The sequence below is a fragment of the Heterodontus francisci genome, chromosome 17 (assembly GCF_036365525.1).
Source record: "Heterodontus francisci isolate sHetFra1 chromosome 17, sHetFra1.hap1, whole genome shotgun sequence".
NCBI lineage: Eukaryota > Metazoa > Chordata > Chondrichthyes > Heterodontiformes > Heterodontidae > Heterodontus > Heterodontus francisci.
Genome location: NC_090387.1, coordinates 82,365,048 through 82,382,118, shown reverse-complemented (window position 1 = coordinate 82,382,118; position 17,071 = coordinate 82,365,048). Strand labels below are relative to the sequence as shown.

General features: G+C 44.8%; 1 protein-coding gene across 3 annotated transcripts in view; it reads right to left on the bottom strand.

Annotated features, from left to right (window-relative positions):
- The window catches only part of vac14 (vac14 homolog (S. cerevisiae)), a 444,921-nt gene that overhangs the window by 63,114 nt on the left and 364,736 nt on the right, over positions 1 to 17,071 (bottom strand). For all 3 annotated transcript variants that reach the window (XM_068049759.1, XM_068049760.1, XM_068049758.1), the window contains exon 18: positions 2,525 to 2,604. In XM_068049759.1, coding sequence (XP_067905860.1) covers positions 2,525 to 2,604 — 80 coding nt within the window. The remainder of the gene's footprint in view (positions 1 to 2,524; positions 2,605 to 17,071) is intronic.

Below are 17,071 nucleotides of genomic sequence, written 5' to 3'. Positions count from 1 at the left end.
TTAAAATCAGGGATGCACAAGAGGCCAGAATTAGAGGAGTGCAGATATCTTGAAGGGTTGCTGGGTTGGAGGAGATTAGAGATAGGGAGGTGCAAGGCTATGGAGGGATTTGAAAATAAGGATCAGAATTTTAAGGTCAAGACGGTGCTTGATTGGGAGTCAGTGTAGGTCAGCGAGCACAGGGATGATGGGGAACGGGACTAGGTGCGAGTTAAGACACGGGCAGCAGAACTTTAAATGACCTCAAGTTGACAAACAGTAGAATGTGGAAGACCAGCCAGGAGTGCATTGGAATAGTTGTCTAGAGGTAATGAAGGCATGAATGAGGGTTTTAGCAGCAGATAGGCTGAGACAGGGATGAAGTCGGGCAATGCTACGGAGGTGGAAATAGGCGATCTTAGTGCTGGTACAAATATGAGGTTGGTGGTTCATCTCGGGGTCAAATGAGACATCAACATTGCGAATTGACTGGCTTAATCTCAGACAGTTGCCAGGGAGAGGGATGGAGTCAGTAACTAGGGAACGGAGTGTCTAGCAGGGGCCGGAAACAATGGCTTCAGTCTCCCCAATATTTAATTGGAGAAAATTTCTGATCATCCAGCACTGGATGTCGGAGAATCAGTCTGATAATTTAGCAACAGTGGAGGAGTCGAGAGTAGTGGTGGTGAGGTATAGCTGGGAGTCATCAGCATACATGCTAAACTAACGTCGTGCGGTTAACCGCTTTCAAGGCTGCAGACAGGTCAAGGAGGACGAGGAGGGAAAGTTTACTGTTGTCACAGTAACATAGGATGTCATTTTTGACTTTGATTAGAGCTGTTTCGGTATTGTGGCAGGGGTGGAAACCTGATTGGAGGGATTCAAACATGGAGCGCTGGGAAAGATGGGAACGGATTTGGGAGACTTCAAAAACTTTGGAGAGGAAATGGAGGTTGGAGATGAGACAGTAGTTTGCAAGGGCGATGGAGTCAAGGGTTGTTTTTTCTGAAGAGAGAGGGACAACACCTGAAGAGAGAGAACTGTTTACCATATTGGTTAACGTGGGGCCCAGGAGGGGAAGTTGGGTGATCAGCAGTTTAGTGGAAATAGGATCGAGGGAACAGGAGGTGGGTCTCATGAACAAGATGAGGGCATGAGGGGAGATAGGAAAGAAACTGGAGAAAGATGCAAGTTCAGGGCGAGGGCAGCATTAGAGGAAGTTTGGCCTGGTGGGCTAGTGGAAGGGAGGGACGTGGTAGAGGCAGCTGATTGGATGGTTTTCATCCTGGTGACAAAGAAGTTCATAAGCTCCTCGCACTTATTGTTGGAGGTGAGGGTGGAGGTGACAGGGGAGAGGAGTTTAAGATGATGGTTTGCAGTACAGAAAAGAAGCCAGGGGTTATATCTTTGCATTCCAAGATGATCCTGGAATAGTGAGCAGTTTTAGTAGACGAGTAGGACCCGATAGTGTTTTATGTGGTTTAGCCAGATCTGGTGGCAAATGGCTAAACCAAGGCAAAACCTTGGTCAAAGAAGTAGGTTTGAAGGAGTGACCTGAAGGAGGAGAGGTGGAGAGGTTAAGGGAGGGAATTCCAGAGCTTAGGGCCTAGGCAGATGAAGGCATGGCCACCAGTGGTGGAGCAGCAGCTCGAGGTGCCACAGATCTCCGTGGATCAGTCATTCTTTCTCCCCCCCTCACCCACTGCTCATCCCTGACTGCAGGAGTGAGAGTGCGATTGAGGGAGAGTGCAAATGATAGAGAGAGGAGAGCTTGAACTCATTGCCTGCTGATATCATCTTGCTCAATGAATAATTCAAAACTCAGCCTTGTGGAGCTAACTCACTGGGACAAACACGGCAGCTTTTAACTCACCCAGAGGGCCCAGCACTCAGCAATGAGGAGGGTTATTTTTACTTAGTGGGGCAAGAGAGGCATACTTCTTTTTGTCAGGAATTGTAATTGAAAAGCCAGGATATTTCTGTTATTACAGGCAGTTTGCTCCTCCTCTGAAGGTGCTGATTCCCTGCAATGTATTGTTCTCACAGCTGCAAATTGCCTTCCAGAGTCTTAGCCAAGGGTTCTTCGGCTTCAAGCCAGAATGGTCATTGTTGGAACTGTTTGATGGTGGGAGTTATATCACCTACACAGCCAAGTGTGTGCTGAGGAGTAGGATCCTCGGCTGATTCGCCACTCGGTAAACCAGGCCTTGCGACCATTTGGGCTCAAGTCAGCTAACTCAGGGTAGACTAGGGAACACATCATTTGTGTCACTGGATTTTAAGCTGCTTGAATCAACTGAGCCAGAGGGGCTGCAGAAAGAAGCTTTCACAAGAAACTGCGAGCAACGTTTCACTTTGAATCTTTCACATGCTTCATAGAATCACAGAGCTTTCATGTTGCTTCCTAATTTGGTATGTTCCCAGTTTCATACAGCTGCCAGTCAGCACTCGTTACTTCTGCCCCATTTCCTGATACAACATTACTTCCACACCTGGAACTCCAACAGCCTATTTGGAAGCATTAGGCGCTGCAGGGTTTACTTACATGTGAAGATTGGACACTCGATCAGCTGCACCAGCTTGTCCACCTCGGTCAGGAAATCAATCGTCACCTCAAGGTCCCCACTGGAGTAATAGTTAAGATAAATGGCGAGACAGAAACGGAATATGACAGCATGGGAGTTGAATCAATAACAATTTCTTAAAACATAAATGCAATGGAAGTGATATTTCTGAGCATTAAATCTTAGTTTTTTTTTACTTAAAGCATATCTGGCTACACAATACATTATATTTCAGTGTATTAGGGTCATCACATTAACCAGTTACTAGCAGCCCCACCCAGTTTGTTGCTAAATCAGTGGCTTAAATCAGCTGAACTTCACTGACCACCAAAGTCCCAGTTCGATCCCTGGCTGAAGTGACAATGGAATAAAATTGAGCCAGATTTCCCAATCCTGATCCAGTAAGCCCTGCTGGGAATATGCACGTACGGACATCGAGTGAGGACAGTATCAGGCTGTGATGCCCGTTACGTTTTAACCAATTGTCAACACTTGGGCTCATACATGAAGAATGGTCACTTGGCTAAGGAATATAAAGGTGTTCAGCATCTCCAGAAGGATGAGTCAGAAGGCAAATGCAATGTTGCTGTTTATTGCAAGGGGAATGGAATAAAAAAGTAGAGATGTTTTTCTGCAGTTGTACAGGGCATTGATGAGACCATATCTGGAGTATTGTGTACAGTTTTGGTCTCCTTAAGGAAGGATATAATTGCACTGGAAGCAGTTCAGAGAAGGTTCACTCAACTGATTCCTGGGATGAGAGGGTCATCTTATGAGGGAAGGTTGGACAGGTTGGGTCTGCATTGGATGAGAGGTGATCTTATTGAAACATATAAAATCATGTGGAGACTTGACAGGGTGGATGTTGAAAGGATATTTCCCCTTGTGGGAGAGTTTAAGACTAGGGGGCACAGTTTAAAAATAAGGGGTTTCCCTTTTAAGACATAGATGAGGAGAATTTTTCTTTTTCAGAGGGTCGTAAGTCTGTGGAACTCTTCCTCAGAGAGCAGTGCAGGCAGGGTTATTGGATGCTTTTAAGGCAGAGGTGGACATATTCTTCACAAACAAGGGAGTCAAAGGGTATCGGGGGTAGGCAGGAAAGTGGAGCTGAGCCCACAAACAGATCAGCCATGATCTTACAGAATGGCGGAGCAGGCTTGAGGGGCTGAATAGTCGACTCCTCCTCTTTGTTCGTATGTAGCACCTTCAGGCAGTGGAGATGGGGAACTGTTAGAAATAGGACCCTGAAACTAAGCACTCTTGATGCTTAACACCCATGTCACCACAGAGAAGGAAGGAGAAAATATTAATACCACTTTGCCATCTCCTGTGGCCATATTTTTTATTCATTCATGGGAGTGGGCATTGCTGGCAAGACCAGAATTTATTGACCATCTCAAATTGCCCTTGAGAAGGAGGTGGTCAGCCACCATCCTGAACTGCTGCAGTCCATGTGGTGTAGATGCATCCACAGTGCTGTTAGGGAGGGAGTTCCAGGATTCTGACCCAGCGATGAAGGAATTGCGATATATTTCCAAGTCAGAATTGCAAGGCTTGTGGGGGAATTTGCAGGGAGTGGTGTTCCCATGTGCCAGCTGCACTTGTCCTAGGTAGTAGCTGTCATGGGTTTGGGAGGTGCTGTGGAAGAAGCCTTCGTGAGTTGCTGCAGTGCATCTTGTAGATGGTGCACACAACAGTCAAGTTATTTGTGTCTTTGTTCTGTCCAAAAAAGGGACATTTACTTGGAACTGCACTATGGGATTAAACCCCTCCATCCTCTCCCCACCACCTCCCCCCAAAAAAAATTGTTTCAACAAGCCCCAGAGTGAACAGTCCTGAATAAATACAGGTTCTGTTCTGAATTAAGTTCATTGTAGAATATGTCTGCAATCCAACATGAATGGCGCAGACTGCTGTTAGGCACGTTGTTACTGGTTGGTTCAGAGCAACTGCTATCAACTATGTTTATGCTTTTTCTGCTGTTGATTTCAGGTATACATCACCTGGCTGAAAAAACTTACTCACAATCTGTCCAATGTTGAGAGCTGTTTTCTGCCTGTGAACAAACAGAATACAGAAGGGGCAGACTCCCAGTATAATCAACATAGGAATAAATGCCAATCAGCTCACAAATTGCCAAAGACAAGTGATTTACAAATGCCTTGTTGACCAGTAGATTAAACACTACTGTTCTCCATCTGTCCATTCTATTTGTGTAACACAATTGGGTCATCTGAACCTCAAAGCTAAATTCTGCCAGGAGGGAGTTAATTGCATAGTAGAGTTCAAAGCAAATGCCCCTTATTGAATAGCAGAAGAGCACAAATTCCCACTTGTGCAATCCAGGGAAGGAGTGGCTTGATGAGCACTCGACACTGGGGTAGTAAAGTGCCAATTCATGCATGCATTTCACGCCAATCTAATCCATGTATTTTACATAGCTATTGAAAGCACCAAATTCAAAGGGAAAATAATGCCTGCAATGGTACCCCGACATTAACAGGATGCAAACAAAACTCATCTCAGGATGGGTAAAATGCACTACCTCTTATCTATTCAATCCAAAACTTTCAAAAGTGAAACAATCCTGAACAAACTCAAACTACCTGTGATATGTTTAATCAAAGGCTGCTTATTGTGTGACCAATCTCCCCCACCCCACCAAAGCTTTTTGCGTTATTACAATAATTAATCAGTCTCAGTTCACCGCCCATCCTTTACTAATTCTACATTCCATTCTCTGCACTAACCAAGACACTGGATGTGTAGACAAATGCCACAGTTGGTCACGTGCATTATTAATACTCACATAGCTCTCAATTGAAATGTTGAAGATGGAATTGCAAAGCGGGATTGAAACCAGATGCAAGCTATCAATTCAAAGCAAAAAGCTGAGTCCATGTCTTCTAAAAACTACTTCATTCCACACGCCATCGAGCATTACAGTCAGCACATTTTAAATCAGAAATTCTGCATCCTGGGCAAAAATTTCACTTCAGAGCAAGGCTTCTAGGCTCATGTTTAAGCCCCTGGGCCGAGTTCTACTTCCAAATGGCTGCAGTTGTCTAGCTTTCTATTCAGTTGCTTGGTAGTACAGAATTTGAGTATTGCTGGGAAAAAAAGACATGTTATTAAAACTTTTCGTCTTGCACTTGGCAGGACTGACGCAAGAATGCCAAATTTCAACGGGAAGCAACAATTTACACTGCTCGAGTGCAAGACAAAAAGCTTCGACAGCATGTCTCTTTTTTCAGCAATACTCAAGTTTTCTATTTATGTCCATTCATCAAGTATCCCAGCACCAGAGTGCCCTCACCAAGAAAAAAACTTGCATTTATACAGCACCATTCACAACCTCGAGGTTCCCAAAGTGCTTTGCAACAACTTATATTTATATAGCTCCTTTAAGGTAAATAAACATCCCAAGGCGCTTCACAGGGGCATTATAAAACAAAGTATGACACTGAGTCACAAAAGGAGATACCAAGTCAGATGACCAAAAGCTGGGTCAAAGAGGTGGGTTTTAAGGAGTGTTTTAAAGGAGAAAAGCAAAGTAGAGAGGCAGAAAGGTGTAGGGAGGGTACTCCAGAGCTTAGGGCCTAGACAACTGAAGGCACGGCCAATGGTGGAGCGAGTAAAGTCAGGGATGCTCAAGTGGCCTGTATTAGATGAGCAGAGATATCTCAGAATGTTGTAGGGCTGGGGGAGATTACATAGATAGGGAAGGGTGAGGCCATGGAGGGATTTGTAAACAAGAATGAAAATTTTAAAATCAAGACATTGCTTGACCGAGAGCTAATAGAGGTCTGCGAGCACAGGGTGAGAGTTAGGACACCGGCAACAGAGTTTTGGATGACCTCAAGTTTACTGAGGATACAATGTGGGAGACCAGCCAACAGCACGATGGAATAGTCAAGTCCAGAAGTAACAAAGGCATGACTGAGGGTTTCAGCAGCAGTCGAGCTGAGGCAGGGGCAAAGTCAGGCAGTTATGGAGCTGGAAATAGGTGGCCTTAGTGATGGCATGAATATGTGGTTGGAAGCTCACCTTGGGGTCATATATGACAGCAAGGTTATGAACAGTGTGGTTTAGTCGCAGACAGTTGGCAGGGAGAGGGATGGACTCGGTAGCTAGGGTACAGAGTTTGGAATGAGGAATGAAAACAATGGCTTCAGTCTTCCCAATACATAATTGGAGGACATTTCTGCTCATCCAGTACTGAATGTAGGATAAGCAGTCAGGTCATTTAGCAACTGTGGAGGAGTCAGGAGAGGTGCTGGCGAGGTAAAGCTGGGGGTTGGCAGCGCATATGTGAAAACTAACACAGTGCTTTTGATGATGTCGCCGAGGGGCAGCATGTAGATGAGAAATAGGAGGGGACCAAGGACAGATCCTTGGGGGACACTGGATGTAACGATATGGGAGCAGAAGAAGCCATTGCAGGTGATTCTCTGGCTGCAATTAATTGATAAGACTGGATCCAAGTGAGAGAAGTCCCACCCAACTGGACAACGGTGGAGAGGTGTTGGAGGAGGATGGTGTGGTTAACCATGCCAAAGATTGGAGGCAGGTTGAGGAGGATGTGGAGGTACAAGTTTACCTTTGTCACAGTCACATCGAATGCCATTTGTGACTTTGATAGGAGCCGCTTTGGTGCTGTGCCAGAGGTGGAAACCTGATTGGAGGGATTCAAACACGGAGTTCCGGGAAAGATGAGCACAGATTTGGGAAGTGACAACACACTCAAGGACTTTGGAGGAGAAAGGGAGGTTGGCGATGGGACGGTAGTTTGCAAGGATGGGGAGGGTCAAGTGGTCTACAGGCAACAAAGTACTTTTGAAGTATAGTTACTACTCTAATGTACGAAACACGGCAGCCAATTTATGCACACCGTCCTACAAACAGCAATGTGATAATCAAGAGATAATGGGGGTTAAATTAGATAGCTCCTGAAAAAGGGTGCAAGAGGTTGCGATGCATGATTAGCCCATGGCTGTTTGAAATGCAGCAGAATACCATCTTCGTGCTGCCTGCTCATTAGCATGATATCCAAGTGCAGCCAGTGCTAACTGCACTGTTCACTGGCTTTGCATATCAGCAGGGGAACCAAACTTCCTCGCATTTCTTAAAGCAAGGCTGCACCTCTTAAATGGGAGGTGCACTGTAGATAGAGAAGATGTTTGCAGTCTTGCAGGACGTGAATCTGATTTGGGAAACAGTGAAGAATGGCACAACATGGAAGAGAGCGCTACACTGGAGGGTCTTGTTGCAGAAGGTGCAAAGGAGAGATGTTCTGTACTGCAGGGGACCAGGACACCTTCCAGATACACGGTCAAAAGGTAATGGGAACAGATAGCTGTGGAGGTCAATGCCCAGAGGATCTAGATGCAGTGCTGCAAGAAGTTCAAAGGCCTCAACTGAATGCTCAAGGTCAGTGAATGCATCTTCAAATGCCATACCCTAAAAACAACATCACCAGCCTCAGCCACTCCTCAACACAACTTCACCTTTCAGAAACACAAGAATTGCAACCTGGCCAGGCAGTGCAGGAACACCAAGACAATAGTGATCATGAAGACGTTCACTCAATTTCACAACCGCAGCCACTAGCTCACATAGTGACATTTACAGGATAGTATACAGGTGGAATCTGCATGCTGTCACACACGAGAAGGGCGATGATACAAGAATAATGAACAAAATCTGAAGAGTTATAAAAACAGACTTTGTCTTTTAAAAATGACCTATCTTTTAAAAAGTGAACAAAGCTCCAAAATGGTCAACGGAAAAAAGGGCTTGGCCTTTGTATATTCAAACAGTCTGGCAGGGACAAAGGAAATTCTTCAAAGCTAAGAGGTGCACCCATCCTAAAACATTCCAGAATTGAATGTCGTCTTCTGAAACAAAGAAGGTGTGAAGGAGCCATGTCCTGGGCCATTGTGCGATCACCATAAGGAAGAGACCAAAGCGTCTCCTACCAGGTGGTAAGAACTAACAGCTTTACCAAAAAAAGGAGCCTACAGAGAGACAGCCAGAAAGCAGCATCCAGAAGCTTGTCTCCAGCAAAACCTGAAGGTGCATGCCCTGCTGTAGAATTCTGCATCTACACTATACAGAGTGAGCTAGAAGTGATCCACTGACTTCAACTGCACTTTCAACCAAGAGAGAAATTTACATTCACCTCAGGCCTGTAACCAACGAGAACTTGATTTCCAAGATAATTCAACAGGTTTACTGTGACCTCCCCCCAAAACCTATCCCCCACTTATAATCGCTTACCCCTTTTTCCCTCTCTATCTGTTTTTTGTGCGTGTGCAAGCGACTGCATGAGTGGACGTGGCGGTGACAATTTTGGGATAAGGCGTATTGATCAATAAACAATTGATTTTCTGTTTTAAAGCTACAAGAAAACCTGTCACAGTCTGTTTATTTGACAAATAAAACACCAAGGGGTTAAACCCTAATAACAAAACACACTTGCTGCGGTCAGATGGGAGTTGAACAGTGGGAACCACCCACACCTCCTCACGTGGCCCTAACAATGCAGTGAGACACCAGGTACATGTGCTGCAGCCAGGGCTGGGGGCAAGGCTACCGCAGGGGCCAGCTCATCTGCGGGCGAGGTCACCCACGTGTTCTGCTGCAGAGGACTCAGATGAGGCTTATGGCATACACCCAGAAATACTTGGTGCATTAGGAATTCTGCGTTCAATGTCAAGGAGCATGGAGTAGTTCAGCACCAACTTGGCATAGAGCTTAACATATAGTTTGGAGCCCATCCTTTCCAGCATGGAAGTCGTGGCTATCTCCACAAGCACACTTGATGCAGCATCTGAGGTCCAATGTCTCAGCTTCCACTGCAGCACAAAAAGCATCCACCCAATGTCTGAGTGAAGAGTTCTGTCAACACGCTTTGGACACTAGTGTGCAAAGGGGCTCCCACGACATCACAGCACTCCTGCAATCTGTTCTCCAGCAGATCTGCTCACTTATGACCCTCTGCGGACATGCTTCCTGCTGAGATCCCTTCTCCGCCTTGCTCTTTGAGCAGCTTGTTCCGTTCTACATGGCCTCTGCTCATTCTCCCACACTCAATGCCAAGGGGAAGCTTTACTAGGCTACCCATGTCTAGGAGCAACTCGTTTTTGCAGAAAAGTGGATAAATTTAAACTGATAGTGTGAGGTGAACACGCATACCTGGGATAAAGTGGAGGATATTTTATGCTGCATCTAATCTCTGTTTAGAAACATAGGAAATAGGAGCAGGAGTAGGCCAATCGGCCCCTCGAGCCTGCTCTGCCATTCAACGAGATCATGGCTGATCTTCTACCTCAACACCATTTATCCACACTATCCCCAGATCCCTTGATATCTTTAATATCTAATATCAAAACTCTGTTGCCTCTGTCCAATGCTACATCAAAGCCTATATACCCATTATACCTATCCTTGCTGATACAGTGACTGAAACAGAAAGGTCACTAAAACCTTTTGGGTGCAGCCATCATTTTTTGATTAAAATTACATTCCTCAACCTATGGGGAAGGTGAATCTTAAGTCATGCAACTGACATAATCAGCCTGACTGAGAAAAGGTGCCCAGAACACACATCTGATGCGAACTACTCAGGAAATTATCTTCAATTATCTAAGAAACATCTCAGCATATGGTGCAGCACAATTGCAATTCCCTGTATCGAATGGGAAGATGTCCGTCTTGAAAGCAAACAGATGGAACCCTGGTACCAGAAAATGCAGGAATTCTGGATGTGGATGAAACTAAATAAACCACCCTTGATACCTCCCTCATCTTTGGAGAGCTAAGAGGCCTTAACCTTGAGGGAGTAAAAAGTGGAAATGCTGGACTGTGCAAAGAAAGAACTTGTATTTATGTAACATCTTTCAAAGCCAAAGCTCTTTACAGCCAATTAATTGCTTTTTCAAAGGTAGTCCTTGCTGTAATGTAGGGAAACACAGCAGCCAATTTCACACAGCAAGATCTTACAAACAGCAATGTGATAAATCAGCAAACTGTTTTGGTTGTGCTGTTTGGACAGATAAGTGTTGGCTTGGACACTGGGGAGAATTCCCCTCATGTTCTTTGAATAGTTTCATGGGATATTTTACATCCACTTGACTGAGCAGACTGGACCTTGGTTTGATGTCTCATCTGAAAAACAGCATCTCCAAAAGTGCAGCACTCCCTCAATAATAATCTAGGCTGGAAGCTCAGCATAGTATGTGCTCAAGTCTCTGGAGTGGGCTGAAGCCACAACCTTCTAACTCAAGTGGAATGTTACCCACTGAGCCATAGCTGACACAAGACAAAGGAATGAGAGGTGATCTCAGTGAAACATACATAATTCTTACAGGGCTGGACAGGATACAGGAAGGATGTTTCCCCTGGTGGCAGGGGGGGTTCTAGAACCAGGGAAGACAGTCTCAGAATAAGAGGTAGGCCATTTAGGACTGAGATGAGGAGGAATTTCTTCACTCAGAGGGTGGTGAGTCTTTGGAATTCTCTAGCCCAGAGGGCTGTGGAGCCTTAGTCATTGAGTATATTCAAGACAGAGATCGATAGATTTCTAGATATTAAAGATATCAAGGGATGTGACCAATTAACTTGTCAAATGCAATCTTCACTGGGTGGTTTGAACTATGTCTACTGGTCTTCTGGTGTTTGCTTGAGTGCTGTTAAGACACGATACTATATTACTGCCTGGGGAGGGACTGCTATTGAGGTTGAGGGATTCGAACAAGCAAAGGAGGGTTCTTGGTGGATACAGATGACTCTGTTCCTTCTGAGACTGTGAAACCCCTGTATCTGCCTTTGCTACTTGGTCCTACTAGAGTCAAAACACTCATTCTATTGCCTCTGTGGTCAGATGGCTCATCCGACATCGAATTTTTGATGGGTCACAATTTCCTCCACTTAAATATTGGGAAGATTGAAGTCATTTTGTTTTAGGGTTTGCCCAAAAATACATAACCTTGGCACCCATTCCAGCCCTTTCTCCAGCCACTGTCTCAGGTTGAACCAGAGTGTTTGCAGCCTTGGCATCTTATTCAATCCTCAGTTGAGCTTCCAACCCCATATCTACTGCAGCACAAACAATGCCTACTTCTACCTCTGTAACATCAGCCAACTCAACTCTACTTTAGCCCATCTGTCTCATCCATGTCTTTGTAACTGACAGATTTGGCTATTCCAACCCTCTCGGCCAGCCTCCCATCCTCCACTCTCTAAACTTCACCTCATTCAAAACTTTGCTGCCTCTGTCCAATGCTGCATCAAATCCCATATACCCATAACACCTATCCTTGCTGACCTGCATTGGCTCCTGGCCTCCCAATGTCTCAAATTTATAATTTTCATGCCCAGGTATAAATCACTCCATGGCCTCGCCCCTCCATATCTCTAACATCCACCAGTCCTACAACCTCCCCCAGACTGTCCCTCCAACTCTGGCCTCTGTGCAATCCCCACTTCATTCGCCCCACATTGGTGGCTGTGCCTTCAACTATCTAGGCAGTAAACTCTAGAATTCATTCCTTAAACATCTCAGCTTCTTCACCTCTCTCTCCTTTTGATACTTCTTAAAACCCTCATCTCCTTTGGCTTGGCATTAATTTTTCATTTTTGTTTGTGAAGTGCCTTGGGACATTTTTTCTACATTAAAGGTGCTGTATAAAATATACACACACACGCCATTCCAATTGGCTAAGAAGCACAGGTAAAAGCGTCCAACATTTAGAACAACATTTTCTTCAGCATTAAAGAAAACACTCCTCCTGTAGCTTTACTTACACAGGGCAATGAGGTCAGCAGGGCTTGGCTACAGAAGTTAAGTTTCAGGACCACGACAGGCAAATTTAGACAGTGCAAGACTCCATTTCAGATATTTGATACATCCTTTGTGGGACTGAGCATTTAATGAAAGGCAAAGAGAAAACGTGCATTGATATAGCACCTTTCAACACCTCAAAACGCCCTAAAATGCTTAACATGATAAAAAGATTCTAAAAGGTAGATAAAGGGAAACTGTTCCCCTTGTGTGGGAATACAGAACAAAGAGGCATAACTTTAAAAGTTAGAGCTAGGCCATTGAGGAGTGAAATCAGGAAGTTCTTTTTTTCCCCACTCAAAGGGAAGTGGACTTCTGGAACTCTGTCTCCAAAAGGCTTTGGACACTGCAACAACTGAAGATTTCAAAACTGAGATTGATATATTTTTGTTTGGTAAGGGTATCAAAGAATATGAAAGAAAGAACTTGCCTTTGTATAATGGCTTTCATGGCCTTAGGATGTTCCAAAGCACTTTACAACTAATTAAGTACTTTTGAAGTCTAGTCACTGTTGTAATGTAGGAAATGCGACAGCCAATTTGCACACAGCAAAGTTCCACAAACAAAAATGAGATATTTGGCCAAATAACCTGTTCTAGAGAAGTTGGCTGGGGGATTAATATTGGCCTGGACACTGGGGAGAACTCCACTGCTCCTCTTTGAATATAGTGCCGTGGGATTTTTTTTCTATCCATCTGAAAGGTGGGAGGTGGGTAAGAGAAGAAAGTGAGGAAAAGAACCAAAGCACACGTGGAATGTCTTTACCTTTGGTGCTAGAGGCTGTGGCGTTGGGCAGTGTGAAGTAGGGACGACAGAGTGCTTGATTAAAAAATAGATAATTTAATGGGACAGGAGGGGGTATTTTGAGGACAAGGTGTTTTATTCTTCCTCCCTACCCGCCCCCCCACCCCCGGGCTAAGATTTGGTTTGTACACTTGAATGCACAGCTCACTTTAACGAGCTTATTGCGGTTGAGGTCTCAGCCGTAGAAAGTGCTTCTGCGTGAGCCCTCTCAATTTGTAAGGGGGCAGGAAGTACAGTACCTCCTGAACCTTGTATTGAATGAACAGAACCAATCCTGGCTGTACATTTAACAGCAGTGTGAGGAATACCAATTTACAATTGCAGTACTTATCAAAGTCCGAGTGTATCAGGCCTCTGTCCTCAGTACCTTGCTCTATGGCAGCGAGGCCTGGACAACATATGCCAGCCAAGAGCGACGTCTCAATTCATTCCATCTTCGCTGCCTCCGGAGAATACTTGGCATCAGGTGGCAGGACCGTATCTCCAACACAGAAGTCCTTGAAGCGGCCAACATCCCCAGCTTGTACACACTACTGAGTCAGCGGCGCTTGAGATGGCTTGGCCATGTGAGCCGCATGGAAGATGGCAGGATCCCCAAAGACACATTGTACAGCGAGCTCGCCACTGGTATCAGACCCACCGGCCGTCCATGTCTCCGCTACAAAGACGTCTGCAAACGCGACATGAAATCCTGTGACATTGATCACAAGTCGTGGGAGTCAGTTGCCAGCGTTCGCCAGAGCTGGCGGGCAGCCATAAACACAGGGCTAAAATGTGGCGAGTCGAAGAGACTTAGTAGTTGGCAGGAAAAAAGACAGAGGCGCAAGGGGAGAGCCAACTGTGCAACAGCCCCGACAAACAAATTTCTCTGCAGCACCTGTGTAAGAGCCTGTCACTCTAGAATTGGCCTTTATAGCCACTCCAGGCGCTGCTTCACAAACCACTGACCACCTCCAGGCGCGTATCCATTGTCTCTCGAGATAAGGAGGCCCAAAGAAAAAAGAACTTATCCTTAATGCTAATTTTTAAAAAAGCACTATCTAGCTTTGTTCCATAGTATGACTGTGCCTCTCCAATTTCTAGGATTCTATTTCCCCCCCCTAAGAAAACCCTGCAGCATTGATCATGTGTTTCGATAGCGGAAGAACTGTTTCACATACATCTAATTGCAAATTATACTTTGAACTGCATTGTTCTCACTGAATCCATTCCAACAGTAATGTGAATGCAAAGTCCACCTACTGTCAGCCAGTTTGAGTTTCCTTTTTCCTTTGTGCACAATGCAAAATTAAACATTTTAGTGCCAAGGAAACAAAAGGAACAAGAGTAAGCCATTCAGCCTCTTGAGCCTGTTCCACCATTCAATTAGACCATGGCTGGTTTGTATTTTAACTCTGCTGTGGAATGACCTTAAGAGCGAACCACCTTAAGAGCTGTAAGAGAAGGCCACTGGAAGAAGTGATGCCGTGTCAAACATGACCAGGGAGTTCTGTGTGGAGTCCGGCAGAGTGAGATGTATTTAGATGTGCTCGTGCAGTAACTGTGTGTGTCTAATGTTCTAGTTAAGTTAGAAAAAAACACCATATTTTCTTTGGATATTACTTGTAGTCCAATGAGTCTTGCAATAGTTCACATACCAAAGGAACTAGTAATATTACATGGCGGCAACTTTTAAGTCTTTTTTCTAAAGACCACCAAATATTGCATTGTGGCAACATTTGATTTTTTTCTCTAAAGAACAGCTAATTGCCTACCTGGAGTGGCTGAACATCTGGCAGGAGACCTCAACACTGCAGCAAGCTAGGCTACAGACAGGACCCCAGGAGGTGTTGAAAGGCTGAGAACAGCACGCAAATCGTCAGGAGATTGGAGCTGGCAGTGGGCCAAAAATTTTGAAAAGCAGTAGCTGAAGCTATTACTGTTTAGTTTTCCCGTTTTTGTTTTGCTTTATGGGAGGGACCAATGCCCAAAACAGTGGGAAGAACCCAACAGTACCAATGGAGGTCCAGCACAGAGTAAAAGGCTGGCTGTGGCGGTGCCGGTACTACAAACTGCAGTTCTTAAAAAAAAACAGTTTAAAAAGACCAGCACTCAGCTTAAAAAAAACAAATAGCTGTGTCAATAACGAGCTGATTTCTCAGTTTAAAAAAAAAACAAGCTGTGCAGAGAATAAAAGCTGTAGTCTTTCACTCAAGGGCAGACCGACAAGAAAAATCTGTCATAAATATGAAACAAAAAGTGCGCCAATGAAAATGAAAACTTGTAAAGAGTCCTATATTTATAAAAAAGGAGGGGCAATAAGACAACGGTTTTCAGATATCTAGTTATAGATTAAAAGGCGTTGGACATAGCGTCTGAATTTAAACTGTTTCGACAAAGGTTGGAACTGTGTTCTCTGGATCAAGAAGTGAGCGAGCCAGAGAAACAAACTATCAAAATTAAGATTGCACTGAGCAATGACGGCTTGCAATGGATCAATACATCAGGATGGTCACCTGAGGGATAGAGGGACCCTAGCAAGCTGTGGACATTCCTGGAGCAGAAACTGAAGGTGAAAATAAATATCTGAGTACATAGGCTTGAGCTTATGCCTACCGGCAAAGGCAAGATGAGTTTATTGACCAGTTTGTTGCAAGGTGTCAAGACAAAGCTCAAGAATGCGACTTCGCAGATATTGAATTGTCGGAACTGGTTATCAAGCTATTAATTGCATCTACCCCACAAGAGACCTTTCAAAAAGACCCGCTAGAAAAGAAGAAAGGGACCACCACAGATGCACTCCTCAATAATGGAAGGAAATTTGAAGCCATCATGGCTGGACGCCAACAGTTATAAGCTTTGGGGGCGGCTACAACAATTGGTATGGTAACCAAGGCTTAGAAATCTGTTAAGCCTTGTGGCAAATATGGCCTGACTCACCCATTGCCTGGTGTACTAGGACCAGTGCAAAGCTTGTAGCATGTGAGGACATTGCGCAAGGCAGTTCAGAAGGCCAAGCTCAGATACTGCACTCAGGCATGGTAGCAGATCATATGCAGAGAGAATGTCTTTAAGACAAGATGGTAAAGGTATGCCAACACAAAACAAAATCCCAAGCAGGTACATCAGGTCAGCAGAGAAGATTGTCAGGAGGACAAGAACAAAGAGTGCACTCATGCGAACAGCAACCAAGCATTTTATATAGTTAATTTGGATCAACATGTCAATGCTATTATGCAATCTGAGGCATATTCCATGATCGGGATTATATGCCCACAGAGGAGTGGCAAGCATAAGCGAGTAAAAATCGACACTGGAGCAAATACAAATATTCTGCCCATCCAAATACTGAAGGCCATGTAGCTAAAGAAATGGGAGTCTATGGTGCAACCCACCATAGCTAGGCTGACTGCCAACAATGGCTCTCCAATCAAGTGCTTTGGAATGATAGCTCCCATAGCTGCACTGCAAGATTATGAATGGCTATGCAAATCTATATATTTCGACACATCTGGACCAGCTATCACAGGACTTCCAGTATGCCAGGATTTACGAATCGTCACATGGTCAGCACTGCACCGAGAGGCATGGAAGGTTGCAACACAGAGTGCATTGAGTCGGTTAGAGACCTGAAACTACTTTACCCAGACAGGTTTGATGCAATCGACTATTTCAAGGGTGATGCCATGTTACACGAGATAGAATGCAATCCCTACTATTAACATGCCAAGGAAGGGTAGTGTGCACATTCAAGAGAAGCTTAAAGTGGAGCTGGAGAAGATGGAGCGCAATGGAGTCATCCGCTGAGTACACCAGCATTCCGATTGGTACAGCTCCATTATCTACGCAAAGAAAGATGGCAGCTCAGGATTTGCTTAGACCCACGACAACTGAACTTAGC